Source organism: Alosa sapidissima, chromosome 8 (assembly GCF_018492685.1).
Source record: "Alosa sapidissima isolate fAloSap1 chromosome 8, fAloSap1.pri, whole genome shotgun sequence".
Taxonomy (NCBI): domain Eukaryota; kingdom Metazoa; phylum Chordata; class Actinopteri; order Clupeiformes; family Clupeidae; genus Alosa; species Alosa sapidissima.
In genome coordinates, this window is record NC_055964.1 from 14,353,939 (window position 1) to 14,372,275 (window position 18,337).

The 18,337-nt window shown below is 42.9% G+C and overlaps 2 protein-coding genes across 2 annotated transcripts in view; one reads left to right on the forward strand and one right to left on the reverse strand.

Annotated features, from left to right (window-relative positions):
- Nucleotides 1-7,261, forward strand: part of cds1 (CDP-diacylglycerol synthase (phosphatidate cytidylyltransferase) 1) — a 25,867-nt gene extending 18,606 nt beyond the window's left edge. The window contains exons 9-13 of the mRNA XM_042101308.1: nucleotides 11-79; nucleotides 353-508; nucleotides 2,784-2,903; nucleotides 3,211-3,314; nucleotides 3,799-7,261. Coding sequence (XP_041957242.1) covers nucleotides 11-79; nucleotides 353-508; nucleotides 2,784-2,903; nucleotides 3,211-3,314; nucleotides 3,799-3,934 — 585 coding nt within the window. The 3' untranslated portion in view covers nucleotides 3,935-7,261. The remainder of the gene's footprint in view (nucleotides 1-10; nucleotides 80-352; nucleotides 509-2,783; nucleotides 2,904-3,210; nucleotides 3,315-3,798) is intronic.
- Nucleotides 7,262-9,792: 2,531 nt separating this feature from the next.
- On the reverse strand, nucleotides 9,793-17,739 carry tmem175 (transmembrane protein 175). The gene is made up of 10 exons (XM_042101815.1): nucleotides 16,739-17,739; nucleotides 16,278-16,316; nucleotides 16,065-16,162; nucleotides 15,854-15,905; nucleotides 15,669-15,704; nucleotides 15,020-15,103; nucleotides 14,418-14,582; nucleotides 13,468-13,546; nucleotides 12,994-13,132; nucleotides 9,793-12,260 (listed from the first exon to the last, which is right to left on the reverse strand). The coding sequence occupies exons 1-10, from the start codon at nucleotides 16,937-16,939 to the stop codon at nucleotides 11,564-11,566; spliced, it is 1,590 nt and encodes a 529-aa protein (XP_041957749.1). The 5' UTR covers nucleotides 16,940-17,739; the 3' UTR covers nucleotides 9,793-11,563.
- Between the last annotated feature and the right edge of the window lie 598 nt (nucleotides 17,740-18,337).

The window sequence follows — 18,337 nt, forward strand, 5'->3', positions numbered from 1 at the left end:
GTTCCCCTAGCTCTCTCCCAAGAAGACTTGGGAAGGATTCATCGGAGGATTTTTCTCCACAGTGGTCTTTGGGTTCATTGTGAGTAAATGATTGAACTATATGGATGAACACACACACACACACACACACACACACACTCACACACATCCATGCATGCACACAATACATGCACACTCAGATACACACATGAAGCCAGAAACACACCTTCACGCACAGTGAGGCACGCCTGGAACCATAGCCCTTCATTGCTCTCAATAAGTTAGTGTTGTATTGACATTTGAATTCCTGCATCAAGTGTGACCGTGTGTCTGTGTCCTGTCCTGTCCTGTCCTGTCCTGTCCCGTCCTGCAGTTTGCCTACCTGCTGTCTCAGTACCAGTACTTTGTGTGTCCAGTGGAGTACAGCAGCGAGAGCCTCAGGTCATTCAGTCTGGAGTGTGAGCCTTCGGAGCTGTTCGTCATGCAGGAGTACACCCTGCCCCTCATGGTGCAGAACATCCTCAGATGGGTGAGCGCTCTGATTCACTCACACACACACACACACCTTCAGTGCAAGGGTCATTCCACACCTCCTTACTCTTCCGTAATACACACACACATGCATCCATACATACACACACTCACACACACACACACACACACACACACACTTACCACCCTTAGAATGAGGTCAAGCAGCTGCAAGGCATGGCTTTATCAGGTTCATTGAGGGTGCACATATTTATCTGGTATGTGAGGAATAAGTGGTACATTTAGATTGAAGATTAGACTGTTTGCCCAGAGAAGAGAGGATTGTTTTTAGATAAACATTGGGGGCTGCCCATTTTATTCAAACAGGTGAGGGACAGAAGGTTTAGTCTAGTGGAATCAGATATACGTGTGTTACAGGCATATCTGGAGACAACAGTGTAAAACTTTTCCCTTTCACATCAAGTCTGACATTTCAGACGAAATATTCACACAAAATCACGCTGGTGTCAAAGGGCCTCTTTACTTGTGGAAGTAAGAAACACACAGCCAAATGGCCAATGATATTTTGATATTTTTATTTGTATTTATTTATTGTAAGAGGAATACTTCTTGAGATGTGGCATCTCATTTTCGAGAGGGTCCTCGGTAGGACTGGACAATACAAAAGACAGGACACTGCAGTACAACATACACATTCACTCACATACAAGCTCCCCCTAACTCCCTGGTTTTGTTGTGTACCAATAAGACTTGCCATTTAGACTTCTGTCCAAAGAAGTGGACATCAAGGATGGGGACAAAGGTTGGCAGTTTTCCCTGCCAGTGAATTCCTCCAAACCCTAGTGATTAGAGTAAGCATGCCTACGTGCTTGTTGAAGCATCTAGAGCATCTTTGTGTTCCCTATCTCTTATCATTTCAGTAAATGTTGACGTTTTTGTGAATAACTGGCACTGAAATGAACCTGGCAGGGTTTTTCTATTTCTGGTGTATTTGTGGTGGGTCCATCTACAGAAGTGTTAGGCCTATAGCATTAATCTTTGCGTTTATGTTTACACGAGACATTCTTATCAGTTTATTCGCTATCAGCACAGGCATGAAGGAAACTCCAGTCTAAGAACAACCAAAGGTCTATTTTTTGGATAATAACAAGTGTAAGCTTTTGTTGGCGACAAAAATGACGACAGTTTTGAGTAAGACCGGAATATGCATTTACAACAAAATAGCATATAGCGATAGCCTTGGGGGGAAACTCTTAACGTCAAAGTAACTACTTTAAGCCCCTGGACAAGGCTAAAAATATAATTACACTTTTGTGATACTGTGGAGAGGGTCCCTACAGACAAACCAAAGTAATGTTTACTTTACAAAAAGGGTATAGAAAGGACTGTTTGTGCAGTCAGTGCATTACCTAAATTATTCTTCAGGTTGCTGTCATCTTGCTTGGAGAAGTCCTTACAAGTTAATTACAAAATGCCGTGCAAACATCTGTGAATGGATGCTTAAGGAGGAACGTTTGGTCATTGACTTTCTTCTTTCCAAGAACTTTCTTCTCACAAGATCGCTGCAACTGGAATAATAGTTAAGTGTAAATACATATTCCGATCTTACTCAAAAAATTATCGTAAACGTGCAACGATGTTTTTTAATACTTCAAAATAACTTGGCTAAATGAACCTTACATTTTTCAGTAGCCATAGGTGTGTAGATTTGAACAAAATCTAGTTTGGTTCTTACCGCTTTTACAGGCTTTTACTGCCTGAAATATCCGATTTTGTTTACCACGCTTGGAGTTTAGTGCTGGGCTGGTGGGTACTTATTCCCAACCTTTCTCACGGCACATCAACGGTTAGCCCGAGAATTCTTGTCGTCGCAATTCAAAATTCGACTGGAGCTCCAAGCGGATTTGTACACGCAGTCTTACAACACTGTTTACAGCTCTTCGAGTCACGGTAAAATGGAATTTTTGGTACATAGCTAATTTAGATAAACTTATGGTGTGGGTGCTTGCGTTTCTTTAGGAATCCGCCATCTTGGTTTGTATAGAAATTAATATTAAGTGGCACATACACGTAAGAGGTTTGACATACGTGACGGTTGGTAATATGTGACGTTCCGATACTCTGATTAATATGATTTTAGTCCCCAACAAATGTTTACACTCATTATCATCCAAAAATCGACCCCTGGCTGTTTCTAATATGGTAGATGTCCTTCAAACAAAGCGATATGTGATTCTTTGGGGTAGTCCTCTCTTAAGTGTTCCTCGAGTTGATCTAGAGTTGTGTGTGTATTCTCTCCCCTGTCCCTGCAGAGGACGGTGAACCTGTACCCGTTCCAAATTCACAGCATCTTCCTCTCCTCCTTCGCCTCCCTCATCGGACCCTTCGGAGGCTTCTTTGCCAGTGGCTTCAAACGAGCCTTCAAAATCAAAGTAAGCGTTTGGCTCAGCCTGCACCAACATGGACCTTCCTGGACCTTCCTCTACTCCATCTGTAGAGTTTGTACATCTATGTTGAAATTAAACCTCAGAAAATAACAAACATGCTTTCTAGTTTTCTTATATTATAGTTTTCTTAAGTGCAGTATTTCCAAGCTAATCCATAGAGAAGTTGGGATCCTGACTATATGTGATATGTGTATGGTATTGATAGGTCTAGGACTTTGTGATAAGTCCTAGACCTATCAGGAGCCTCAGACGTTCTGACGCCATGTCACACATGCCATTCTTTGGTGTGTAGGACTTTGCCGATACCATTCCCGGACATGGTGGGATCATGGACCGCTTTGACTGTCAGTACCTGATGGCTACGTTCACGCATGTTTACATTGCCAGCTTCATCAGGTAAGGACCAGGAGACACCAGCCTGTTAGCCAGCATGTTCCATCTGTTAACGTGACACTCCACTGATAAGGACTCATCTCTGAGTCTTGAAGTGTGTCTGTGTGTGTGTGTGTGTGTGTGTGTGTGTGTGTGTGTGTACACAGTGTACTGTATGTTTGAGGTGTAGACTGGGATAACATATGGCGTACCCAGGGATACTGAATGTCCACTTCACCTTCAACTCAGAACACTGCATGTGTTAAGATAAGAGATGGCCTGCACATGACTTGGAAATAATGGTGTGTGTGTGTACTGGTATGTCTTGTGTGTGACTATATAAGTAGGACAGTGCACCATTGCAGATATCCTGTATTTTTACCATGTCAGTATTTTGTTTGCTGATAATCACACAGAATGTTTTGTTTATGTATGTGTGTGTGTGTGTGTGTGTGTGTGTGTGTGTGTGTGTGTGTGTGTTGACTCTATATTGTGTTTCCATCTCCAGAGGGCCCAACCCCAGTAAGGTGCTGCAGCAACTGTTGGTCCTACAGCCGGAGCAGCAGCTCAGTATCTTCAACACGCTTCGCTCCCACCTGCGAGAGAGGGGAATGCTGCCCCCTGCAGTCCTGGAGGCGCAGTGATCCAGCACACGCAGTGGATGTGTGTGGGCCTATACGTCAGTCACTCACACACAAAAACATTCACTCACACTGAAATGCACTCACACAGATGCTGTCATACACAGACACTTACACACACACACACACACACACACACACACACACACACACATACACTGGTCCCTGCACAAGTTTCATCATTCAGCATCACTGCGATTGCGCTTCACATCTCCTAGCAATAGCACGCTGCCATGGCAACAGCTGACACAACAACAACAACAACAGCAGCAGAATCAGCATCAGCCATAGCGCTGCGTCCATCTTTCTCGTCCCCTTGGGCCACACGAAAGGAAACTCACATCCCTACTAAAGAGGACAGAGGCTCAGCTCCGTGAGACACCCACCATGAGGGCTTTTCCAATAAGCAGCACACACACTCTCTCCCTCACACTCACACACACTCACTCACCCTCACTCAGCCACTCTGCTCTACTTGTCAGTCTTTTCTCTCCCCCTTGCTATTTTCCTGCAGATGAAGGCTGGGAAGCCTCCAAGACAGGCAAAGAAATAGAGGCATAGGAGAGTGAGTAGGTGCAGGAGCTCTAGCGCCACCTGCAGTTCGGACACTCTGTTGCTTGCACTGATTCCAATCCTTTGGCCCTTTATGCAATCCTGGCTTCCATTTGCACAGTGCAGTTTTCTCTTCTTATTTTGTTCTTTTTATTTTCAGTTTCTCTGGGTCTTAACGCAAATGAGCAAATAGTGAATGAATTGGCTCCAAACTCCGGTTTTGTTCATGCTTAAATCTTTTGGCAGCATGAGCCTCACAGTCGATCTGTTTTGGATGTGAGTGTGGAAGCGACGTTTTTTGCACCTCAGCATGTTTTAATAAGTCCTGTCGTACGCTGCTGACCTAAGCCATGTCTTCCTCCCTTTGCACGTCATCAGCTGTGTGTGTGTGTGTGTGTGTGTGTGTGTGTGTGTGTGTGTGTGTGTGTGAGAGAGTTTGTTTGGTGTGCTAGATTAAACCAACCACAGTTGATTTGCACCTTTGAGAACTGTCCTCACAGATGCATTACTATAGTAACCGGCACCTACAGAGGCTGGCTCAATATCAATATGGCCGTGTGTACATATCTCCTGCATATGACTGTACATAAATATATTACACATGATATAGATATTTAAATGAAGAGATCTAATATACACTTATACCTGTGTGACCTGTCAGATGCTAGTATGCATTTTAGAGATATAAAAAAACAATGATATGCAACTGAGCTAGAATTATTTAATTTTTCCTGCAATGTCTAGCATGAACAGGCTTAACAACATGAGGGGCGTGGTCAAAATTTAACAAACACACACACACACACACACACACACACACAAACAAGAAATGTTGATGGAAAAAGGATGGTAAAAGAAAACTTTACAAAAAAACTTGAACTGGTCCCTGCTGGTGTGTTAGTGAGCTTTCGGGAGTGTCGCTCGGTGGCTTCCAGGTGAATTGTAACATTGCTGCACATCAAGCGTACCAGTCGGACTTTCAGTTGCACTGCATTGGGAGGGGAACTTACTGTAGGGGTTGTAGGGAGGGAAAAGAGACGTCAGGCTCACTGAGTCTAGGGAAGGTTCTGGGCTTCATATTGTCTTTGATACCACACCTTTGTATCCTGTTTGTGGACTCAAGGATGGGTTGACATTTTGAGAAACAGATTAACATAAAAACCAAGCTATAACTTATCTTAAACTACTTTTATGAGCAATTTTAAGTGTAGATAGTGTTGGAGTGCAGGTTAGGAAATAATTTGATAAAAATTATTTATGCGGTGTGTGTAAATACTGTGCACATTTAGGACGTTTATCTGTCAGTATTGTATCCGATTTTAAGTTGAAATTAATTCAAATTTGGGTTTTCAAATGAAGTCTCTCTTAAGATCAGTAACAAGCATAAGTGTTTACCAAATGTTAACCAAAGTCCAGATTAATCTGAATGCAGACCGCTGCAACTCGCAGTCCTTTTACTGATTCCTAATTCAGTTCTGTTATAGCACTGCACGGTCTGCCTCTGGCTGGTCAGTACATTTTTGGACTGGACGATTCCAGCTTAAAGGTGGAATATGTAGTTTTATGTGGATAAAACGTTAAATGATAAAATGTTTCTGTATTTCCAAAAGACAAAACACAATGCAAAAATGCAGTTTTCCTAATATATCTTTAGGGCTGTTTTTTTTACATTTCTCTGGGAAATATGAAAAGAAATTAACTCATAAATAAACTTTAATCAAAGAAAGAAAATACAGTGCCCCAGAGAGAGTGAGTAACATTATTATGATAGTTGTAAAAAACATTTAGTCATTTTCAGCACAGGAACTACAAACTACACCTTTTGATGGCATCTCTAGCACTTAAGTCACAATGTGATGAGTGGTCACTCTCCGGCTCATTCTTCCAGCACCTTTAACACTTTATAAAGCCCGGTCTTTATTAGTGGAGGATTTGCTCAGCTTTAACCCCCCATCCCCCCACTTTGTCTTAGTGCCCCTTGACCAGAAGAGGCCGTTGGAGAAGGCGAGTGCTTGTGAATTGGGACCAGTCTTGCACTGTAGTCTACGCCCCTGCTAACGTAAAGCTCTCCCCCTGGCGCTTCTGTGTGGCTCTGCAAGCTCAGACCCCTCCCTCCCCACCACAGCCACACTCCCTTCCATGTTAGCCCCGCCCTTCCCTGGTCATTCCTGTGTGGGATTGGTTTACAGCTGCTACCCCTGCCGCTCGTCATGGGCTTTACTCCTCCCCTTTCTACATGTATGAATGTTGCATGCACAGTAGGATTCTACAAACCCCTTCTGACCAAAAAGAGAAAAGCCTCTAGATGCAGGTGTCAATAGCAAAGTAGTTTAAAAAAAATTGTACTACATGAACAAAAAAAAAAATCAAGGCATAAAAGGAGTCACGTTTGTAATGATTCTATCAAAACTTGTGACACATGAGTTTTAGTTGAACTAGGTCTTGCACGGTTTTTCAATTATAATGTGAACCAAGCTATGTATTAGACTAGAGTTCTCTGTGCTGTAGTTTGAACAGCCGACATGTCCAGACTCATGGTTCATATATATATATACTCACTGTTGTTTTTTTCTTCAAGACAACATTTGGGGTCTCTATTTTTGTTTTCTTTTTCAGTGATTATTTATCAATATTTTATGTTTGATTTAACAGAATTGTTTGTTTTTTTTTAAATATAAGTCTATGGCTTTTAACAAGGGTAATATTTCATTGCGGAAATTTTGTGGTGGACATACATGAACAAAGCTGAAGTAATATGGGCAATACAGCGTGATCCAGCAAAAAAATATGGTGACTTGAAATTACTATTATTATTGTTTTCATTATTATTATTATTATTATTATTATTATGTATGGAGGTGAATAAATCTTCTATTTTTTTCTTTACCCTGAGTCATTGTCTTCTCTTCCTTGCAAGCTCCAGTTCTAAGACAATCATTTATCACAAATTATCCTACAACCAGACTCAGCTTTAAGGGTGACAAATAACCAAGTTTTGCCCGCAGTGGCTGTAGTTATCTTAACAGTGGGGAAAGAAAATGGATGGTTTGCGAGAGTTCTTGCATTGAATCTTCACCCTACTGATTACTGTGGTGTATAGTTTTTAGTTCTACCGACTAGAGGATTAGTGTCTCTGACCTTAAGGACTTTTAAGTGGTATTACTTGGTTTAAGTGGTTAACACTTCAGTGGTATAGTGTGTGTTTTGCTAACAGAAATTTGAAACCCAGCAGTCCAAACAAATGCAGTCTCTTTCCTTGCTATCCTTCCCTTCAGTCCACTGGTTCACACACACACACACACACAAACACTTACTGATTTAGCTCAGGCATATGACTGTCAAGTAGATTATGCCCTGGCATGGTTTGTTCATAGGTGTTGGTATTTCCCCCTATTATCCCCTGTTGGTCACAGACTTCATCTCAGACAATATCGGCCTACTGCTTGGATAGTTTTCCCATAATCAGCATTGCAGACATCTTTAATGTTGATTGCTTATGCTGTTGAACACCAAGCACCCTCTGAGTAGACTCTTCAGTACAGTATAAGCCCCATCAGGCCCAGTCCTGCACCTGTTGGGTTAGAGTAGAGAGGGCTTCCATGACCCCATCCGTAGTGGCTCAATCCCACTGGAGGGCTATTTGTAGCCAGGGCCCTGTGCCCTTTCTCACTGGTGTGGGAGCAGCTGGCTTTGTGATGGGGATCTGCATGTGTTCCGCAACACGCACACCATATTCCTGTTTCTACATCACATGGACACCTTTCCTATTTGAGGTTCATTCAGGTGTTACAAGGGCTGACGACTAGCACTGACTCCTTATAACTTACTGATATGCACATGGACGGATTATGAACTTTCGGGCCTCTGGGCCCAGTTGTATTAAGGGCCCCCCACGTATTGTCACATATGTGGGAAGGGGGTTTGGGGGTCCTACCCCAGAAAATGTTTAATTTGTATGATGTGATTTCCTGTATTCTGGTGCATTTTAGGGATGCCAATACTTTAATTCAATCAGATTCATAGCCTACATTCTGATGTGTTCATTTTGAGGCAATGATTCCATGCAAAGGCTTGGGCTTCAGGGCCCCCTGATCCCTGGGCCCGTGCAGTAATCCATCCCTGGATATGCAGGATGCCAATATACAGTCATATTAGAAGAAACCACAACATCCTTGCACAGCAGTACACTGGACTGTTTTCTGTAAAGTGTGTTTGTGTGTAAGCAAGCTCAACCTCACTTCAACATCTATCCTCTGAATTTAGATGCCTGAATGATATGATGCACTATTAATAAACTAAATTCAATTAGCATGCAGTGATAATCCTGGCTTCAGACCAATGGCCCTTTGATTGTGCTATTTTCAGTGCAACCAAATAGAAAAGACACTGGACACATTATTGTTGTAGTTATGCAAGTAGCATCCCTTTATTCACTAGGACATCATGGCCTCGCTTTGGGCATCATCTAATACAGCGGGCATCAGGATGACACTGTGACGTGTCCACTAAACATTCTCAGATTGGCCGATACAGCTTCATGATAGGACATATTTAAACTTGGACGCTTTGCTGCTGCTTCACAGCTTAGGTGCTTGAGGGGGGAAAAAAGAATGATTGCCTTGGTTGCCATCTGGTGGACAATACATACACTGTTCACATCTAGGCCATGCATGTACTGTATCTGATCAGTAACAAATCACTGACTGAGTAAAACAAGTAACATTAGAGGGATACTCTTGTCAGTTATAAGATGCCACATAAACCAGTACATGATATCTGGATGGACTGTTCATTGGGGACTTGGTTCCTCGTTTTAAGATGTAAACAATTCATTCGAATCAATAGTGCAAAATTCAAAGTTTCCATTTCTTTTCCAGACAGACAGTAAAAGAAAGACATACCATTAATGACAAATAACACACAGTTTACGCTGTGAAGGACACCAGTTTAAAAGCAGTTAATCGCCTGCATTACTTACACATATAGGTACCGTATGAGCAGGTGTAGATGATGCACAAACATAAACATTATAAGTGCATTTATATGTGACCGCCAACACGAGACACAATACCAGAAATGCCACTGGCTGTGTAAGCTCTATTGTGGATAGCGAGAAAAGTGAAAAACATTGTTTGTCCCTGTGCAACATAATGCAGGGCTGATGGGAAGTGAGATGTTGCTCTTTAGGTTCTGATGACATTAAGACGGGTTCATCTGATTGCTAAATTTAGGCAGAGACTCTCTGTATGGATTATTCGGCTTTGCCGACACAGCCTCTCTCCCTGGAGTGGACCTTATGCAATCATTGGTCAAAGCCTGACACAATGTATTAGTGTCAGGCTATTAGAAGCATCAATGAAGAAAGTGACACTGTTAGTGATTAAAATGTGACTGTTACTGTTTTAAAGTGGTCTACTCCCACTAGATTATTCGTTTCTAAAACCCAAAGTCCTCAGACGTTGTCCTTAGTTCTGACTTAATGCTTCAAACACATCAATGAACCTCAAGCTTAAACCGATCAACAGCAACATCTTCAAATGTCTATGATTCAGCTGAATAAATAGTTGACACATATGTTATTATAGTCCATAGGAAACATCATCAACATAGCAAACAAAAAACCAAAACAATACAAAATGAAAAATAAAACATAATCTTAAAATCATAGAGTACACTTCATGAATACAAAAATACAGTATTAATGATTTAGTATATTAGATCAAAATCAAACAATAGGGCCGTTTTTAATATAAAAAAATAAGCCAGCATTAGATCTATATGGACGGCAGTAATGTGAGCCAAGTACCCCTGGCTGCAGCTTGCAGATCGGGGCTGGGCTCAATGTGGGGCAGAGTGCAACGTTGCGCTCAGCCCAAAATCAGCTCGTCATTACCCATTGACCTCTCTGTGTCCGTCTATTTACCCGGACTCGGAGTTCAATTTTTCTCAAGTTAGAATGCTTAACTGTATAAAAGCGCATCCTCCTTGAACTACTGCCCACGTTAATCATGTCCCTTCCCCCCTAGCGTTCTAGAATCTGTGCTACACCATCGGCGTTTCTTAATATAAGTAGGCCTACGCTACGCCATAAAGATAATTACATCCAGTCTGCATAAACATAGGCCTATAGCAATAACATTATCAATGCATTTTATCTCTAGCCTATCGGTATTTTCTTTATAGAATAGTTTAGTAGCCTGTGCGAGTCCCGGGAACATGCAACAATGAACCTCTTTAGCATCCCTATAATATATGGTCAATATATGGTCAACAAGGTCTGCTAAGAGTAGAGAACATAATACTGGCCTCTATTATAGTCTATTGTTTATACATAAATTTAATAGGGTGTGATCGCGACACAAAAATCATATTATATTATATTATATATTATATTATTATCATATATAATATAGATTTAAGCATTCTTCCTAGAGATTATGTTGGACAGTAGGAAACAAGGTAGGCCCCACGGACATTGTCAGCATGAGAAGACGTGCTGAAGGTGGGCTGAGCTCAACGTTGCGCTCCGCCCCACATTGAGCCCAGCCCCGATCTGCAAGCTGCAGCCAGGGGCTTCTCATGTGAGGTGATGGGGTCTATGATGGCTAAATGTCAGCACTGCTCAGACTGTCCAGCAGGGGTCAGTATTGACACCTTAATAACCCAAATGATAATGACTTTGTCATTCTAGCCTCTCCCCTCTGCTCTTTTTCTTTCCTAAATCCTTATTAGGCAATGCATTAACAAATGACACCATGAAACCCTAGTCCTACTGTCTCTGCACCCAGAGCTACTGAATGACATGACTGGCTCCTCATCTTATGCTAGTCTCCACTTGCACCGGGATCAGTTTTCATGCGTCGCTTGTGATGGGTTAAGGTGTCAGCAGAGACGTCAGGCACACTGCTCTCAGATCAGTGAAATAGGGCACTGAAAGCATTACAGGAAGAGACCCCACTGCCGCTGCAGCACCAGTGCTTTTCGGAGCGGGTTTTGATGCTTAGACTGCAGAGGGGCGTGAGAGGGGCGAGGGACGGGGCAGGATGTCCACGACGAGACGCCCAAGACAAAAGCGGCGCACTAGCTGACCACATCGCTGTAGGGCACCCGCGCCTCTTCGTCCTCCTCCATCAGTCCTCCTCCTTCGGCTGCGGCGGCGGCGCCCTCGGGCGTCTTGCGCAGGGCGGTCAGCAGGGCGCGGAGCAGGACCAGGCTCAGGCCCACCAGCAGCCGCAGCAGGAGGAAGGCCACGGGCACGGCCAGCTGCATGAGGTGGAAGATGGACGCGCTGAACTCGCTGAGCACGCACGTCAGGAAGTAGGTGCCCAGCGCCACGCACGGGTACAGCGCCAGCTTGGCCAGCATGAAGGCGTGGTCGCGGCCGCCGTAGCGCACCAGTGGGTGGAGCGTCTGGCGCTCGTCGAACAGCGCCGCCACCCAGATGGCCAGCTGGAAGATGCCGGCGAAGAAGAGGATGACGCAGCTGGCCTGCACGGCCTCGGCCGCGTTGCGCGGGTCGTGCCGGAACTCGGTGGTCAGCTCGTAGGCCAGCGGCAGGCCGCCTACGAACGCCAGGGAGAAGGTGTTGAAGAGGCCCATGAGGCGCGAGGCGCGCGTCACGTGCAGGAAGAGCGAGTGGTGCACGAACCACAGCAGGCCCACCGTGGCGAACGAGCCGAAGTAGGCCAGGAACTCAGGACCGTAGTCCCTCAGCGCCGCCACCAGGCTGCCCCCGAACTTCTCCTGCACCGTGATGGGGTCAGGAACGTTATCCTCACTGCAGACAACACACACACACACACACACACACACACACACACACACACACACACACACACAACACACGGGATTTGGTTACGTCAAATATCATCAGTATACAAATAAACAGTAACATTCTCAGTTTATATACATACGATTTCCAGATTATATTTGAATGCTCATTCTATACTGTAGCACCGGCTTCGCTACTGACAAATGGATGCAACCTGTCTGAAAGGCCTGACAAGAGGATGCTACCATAATTATGGTATTTATTTAACCTAGCTATCCGTGAAAATGCTACCAAGCTACTATAGAAAGGTTAAGCATCATGGCTAAATGTTTGCTACAGGAAGCCTTTTTATGTGGTACATTCATAGCCAGGTCATAGATTAGCCACAGAGAAGTTGGAGAATTATTTTTTTCCTTTCAGAGATTGTTCATTTTGTTGGCTAACATCAAGCAGAATTAGCTACAATACAACTCCACCATGTCTCTCTCCTGTGCTGTGAAATCACAACAATGTCAGATAAAGACGCACACAACTGTTTGACAGGAATACCAAGCTTAAGTGTTCACACACCAATTACTAAATCTGGCCAGAATCAGGGCTTTTTATTCAGGGCATTTTGACAGCTAGTTAGTATTTTGTGACGGCCATGTAACAGCTAGTTAAAGTATTCTCAAAAAGTAACCTGCAGGAGTTCTACAGGACTACATGTACAACATACAAGCCCACTAAACACACTGACCATATGTCCAGAATAAGAAGTGTGGCCACAATAGCGTAGACCCCGTCGCTGAAGGCCTCCACGCGCTCCTTGCTGAGAGGCTCGCTGGGGTGGTACGTGTAGAACAGCACGGCGTCCGGCTCGTCCTCCAGGGGCTGACCTGGACACAGAGACGTACAGAGATGCTGGAGCTCCAAAACAGAGCACAGGTGTCTGATCTCTCTTGAGTTTACCATCAAGTATGTTTCAAATAATCCTGATCTCTCGAGTTTACCATCAAGTATGTTTCAAATAATATATAATACTATATATATACTGTATAATACACATAACATGAAACTTGATTCTATATTTATAATATTTATTATAATATTTATATTGGGATTTCAAATAATATTTATGAAATTGTATCTCCAAAACAAAGAATTTGACACCCTAAATCTATAAGAAACATCAACACCATTCAACACATTGGTGGTAGTACAGCATACGTACCAATAGCCTTAGCCTTACACCATTTCAAAGACTGTGCTATGTAGGGCAGGAAGATGACAATGGCTAGAATGACATAAGACTGCAAGCAAAGGAAGAGAGGTTAAATTAACGCACAAAAACATGAATTGTTCATTTAAAGCATTTACATACATTATTATTAATTAATTACAGTATTCATAAAATACACATTAATGTTATATAGACCAGGGGTTCCCAAACTTTCCCATGACAAGGTCCCCCAAATACCACTATGTTCTGGCCAAGGCCCCCCTTTTGCAACATCTTATCCTTGAAAACCACCACTTTAGACCATCTGTAACAATGCAGCAATGCCAAGTACATCTCATTAGGTGTACACCTTTATTTATAAATGTATTCAGAGCATACATACTGTACCAGCACAATGCTTTTAGTATAAATTATATTACTGCTATGACTTGTTATTATAGGATTACTATTACTTGGTATTATAGTATTAATACTACTTGTTATTATAGTGTTACTATTGCTTGGTCTTTGTTTTAACAGTGTAACTAGTTGTATCAGAGACTTTCTAATGGGGAGACACAGTACTCAAAAAATCCTCCATAGAAATGCATGGGGTTAGTTTGTAACACCAATATGGCAGTTGTCTTCACATATCACACCCCTTCCGCGGCAAAACGTTGACATGTGAATACATTGAGCCAATCATGTGCTGTGTTGTGAAGACATCGTGCCAATCATGTGTTGTGATCTCGCTGCTGGAGCAAGTTTGGTGTCGTGAAGCCATGCGCACGCGCATTTCTGCCGAAATAGATGCCCGATAAGTGCCCAAAAAGCGTTGCAATATGGCCGCCGAGTGGAGGGACTTGCCTAAAAGGACTTTGGTTGTATGCAGAGCATGCCTCCTGCCCCTCGTGCTAGATCCCTGAAAAATCCCTGTCCCGGAGTCTGCAAGTAAATCTCACCAGCTGGAAGAAGATGAAGGAGAAGATGCTGGCGAAGAGGCACATGATGGGTACTCTCATGATCACCTTGAGGATGTGGTGCTTAAAGTAGGCCTGGTCCTGGGAGATCTGAATCTGCTCGTTCAGGAGAAAAGGCCGGCTGAACCCGTATATCACTATCGCCGCCTACACAGAGAGACCATGACCACAGAAGATCTCAGGTTAGAATATGCACATACAGACCTGAGATTTGGCGAGCCAGCAAGAACAGCTATAGTACATGTGAGTAAGCAAAGCCAAATATGTGCATGGGAACTCTTACTGTTATTAAGCCGCACAATGCCTGATGTTCTTCCTGTTTATAATGTGCTGAAAATTCACCCACTGAGTGTGTGTCTACTTCATTTGAAGAGTTTTAACTCATGTCATGTTAAGTTCAACCTTCAAAATTATGTTCAGTGCCATCATGACGTCTGCAGCTGCTTCAGTCTCTTTAGGGTGTTTACTCTGACCTGGGGATGACCAGTACTAGTGCAGACACACACTGCCGCTGTGCACATTGTCCACTGGGATTTGTAGTCTGTAGATGTTTAAGTTAACACACGCCCTACAGATCGCCTCACCTGAATTAGACCAATGACCATCACACAGGCACAGAAGAGGAGAATCCCAAGGACGTTTTCTGGGAATGTTGCCATCAAGGTGAACTGAGGGAGAGATTCATGCACAACAATGTCAGCCGTGAGACTGGAGTATTAACGGCACCCTACACAAATTGTTTACCCTAAAAAGGATGTGGTCCTAGACCAACGCAACAGTACCGGTTCCTTATTTTGTCTGTTGTTCCTAAATTTACAATAATTCAGAGACCCTACTTGAACAGAAATGTTGTGCTATTCTAGTCATTGCCTAATTCACATTGAACATTCTGAAAAGATTGTCAAAAGTACCAAAATAATTTAATGATCAACAGTGTTCTTCGTCCCTACTAGTCGTTTCACTGCTGCACTAACAGGACCACTTGTTCCAACCAACAAGCCAACTCTATTTTTATCTATGTATTCTGACATGGTTTTACCCTGGGAAAAGCCCAGATGTACTTCCGGCAAATTTGAGATTAGCTCAGTTACGACTGAGAAGGGTCTGGTTTCAACCGGGCTAATGGTTTGTGGCTCTGACTGTATATGCCTTCCTGTCTGTCTGAGGTTGTCAAGTCTGTCAGTCAAGTACTGTGCTCCACCCCCTTACCAGATGAGGATGACTCATACTCACTGTGTAAGGGAGAAAGGTGATCAGCATCATACAGGCCTACGAAAGTCCCAGAAAGGAGGAAGTAGAATATGATTTACGCAAGACACATCACAGTCATAAAAGAGACATTTTAAAATAACATGACCTTTCATACAAATAGAATCAAATCATCTATTAAGAACCATGCACTGCTCATTTCAACTTACCAAATTGAGAAGTGCAAGGAAGTCATCTATGCGCTCAATGACTTGAAATAACCTGAGGGGAAAAAACACACCATTAATGAAATGCAACAATTAAGTGAAGACCTGCAGATTCAACAAAAAAAACAATGGTCTGGCACATGCTGCCCTTTAGCCTACAGTGACAAATTTCACATCACATTCACCCTGGAGGAGTTTCAGAAGTTTAGGCTACCTGATGTGGGCAGCCCATGCCACAGTGACGATCAGAAATGTCATGAGGTACACTGCAATCTTAGTGGCCAGCAGCAGCTGGAAGCTCTCCTTTAGCTCCTGCGGAACAGGGACAGTTATGAGACCACAATACAGGAGGTCAAGGCTGACAATGAAATAGAATAACTATAGAAATGATTTACAGAGGACAAAAAACATTGTTTATCATATATACCTCATGTTCTCCAATTTTTGTGTGGGCTACTGGCAATATCTGGAGACAAAGAATTTGCATGAAAAATCATGACCTCGAGACAAACACTTTAGATGGACAGCTAGCTGTGCATTTTCGAAACAACAACCACAACACGCCCCCAAAGCACCTTATCACCAGTCTGCCTGGGAGTGCCCATGATAAGAAATCACAGTCATCCATTCTAACGTTGGCAAATACTGTATACACAAATAAGGAACCTCTAGAAGTGGCAACATTGTGACCTATGAAGCCAACAGTCTGCAGCTGACTATGCCAGAGTAAATGTAGGAAATTTGAACAAATGATTTAACCTAGGGGAGAACAGTTAGTGTGACGTATGTTAGTCAACATAGAGCGGATCTGCAAATGGCCTACCACATGATTGTATAATACATTAAACAATTGCATTCGTAGTCTACCCTTTACTGCAATTATCTTACCATGACAGTCGCTATGATGGATATGAGCGCATCGCTGTACGCAAGAAGACGGTGCGAAGATTGCGTGCTACTGTGGCCATCTCTTTCAGATGAAGTGACGCTCTCCAGAAAAGAGCGAGTCTGGCTCCTTTGACTTGTCTTCTTCTCCATGGCCTCGTCGACATGGTGCTCGATTATCTCACTGTCGTCGTTTTCCCCCATGACCGCTGCCTTGCATTAACTGATGAACAGTGCGCATCAAAGGGAGTGATTTGTTTTCAAACAAAGTGAGGTGAACAGCCGACCGGAAACGTTGTTCACGAGAATCACGAGCGTGATATCATAAAGTATCAGCTTCAGCCATTGGAAGGTGAGAAACTGTAACTGTATCATATGACATACATATCTGAGATGCTTAGCTGTGTGTAGCCAGCGACAATACGAAATTCAAAAATATGTCCGCCAAGCACCATGTTTTCAAAATAAAAGTCGGAAGTTATTGTGTTTTTATAGCAAAAAGACAAACAAAATATTAAGTAAAGGCCTATGTGGCCTAGTCCGCTACCAAAGGTAGGCTACACTAAACGTAGAGGTTTTAACAGACCAACCTGGAAGAAAGAACCTTTACAGTGACTGGGAATTTAAGAGGGTAGACATTTCCTAGTGTTAGGTTGGTCTTTGTTGCTGCAGTGATGCTGGCATGGACACACAAACTAGGGGATAGAGTTCTGCTGTAGCTTTCCACTTCACTCAGTTGCTTCTACTACTACTCTACAATTTATTTGTCAGGTAGCCTATATGTTACTCATCCAACACATAGAGTCCATCTAAAATTAATAATGTGAAGTTACAAATAGGCTAAAAGAATACTTTGAGAGATCATACAAAACAATCAGAGAATGAACATACCCAGCACAGAAGATGGGAGTTCTGACTACAGAAAGGCTCCTCGAATATCGAATACCCCAGTGTTTTTCAACCACTGTGCCGGGGCACACTAGTGTGCCGTGAGAGATCAGGTGTGCCGCAGAAAATTACCCAAATGTCACTCACTGGTCCAGAAAAGCAACTGTTGCATCAAAGAATTTATAACCACATGCTCTCATTGATTGTATGATTGCACTATTTTGTGGTATGCAGGCATTGTACAACGGGGGCCCCATATCCAGTATTCACAGAATCATCACATATCCAGTTCATAACAACAATTAAATTAGATATAGTCACCTACGAATGAAACAGAGGGCGCTTGTTTTATTGAGCAGGTCTTGCATAGAAGCCATAATAAGGCCATATCTGTGTATTATTTAAAATTTTAGGCTATGGTATGTTTATTTTTTCTTCACACAGGATGTTAGTGTGCCGTGGGACATTTTTACGACGGAGTATTAGGGCCACACATGAAGAGACAAATATTTTTGCCATGGCGAGATTAAACTCGACATGTTGACTTTAAAGTCGACATGTCGACATTAAACTCGACATTTCGAGAATAAAGTTGAAATTTAATGTCGACTTTAATCTCGACGTGTCGACTTTAAAGTCGCCATGTCGACATTAAACTCGACATTTCGAGAATAAAGTTGAAATATCATATCTACTTTAATCTCGACGTGACAT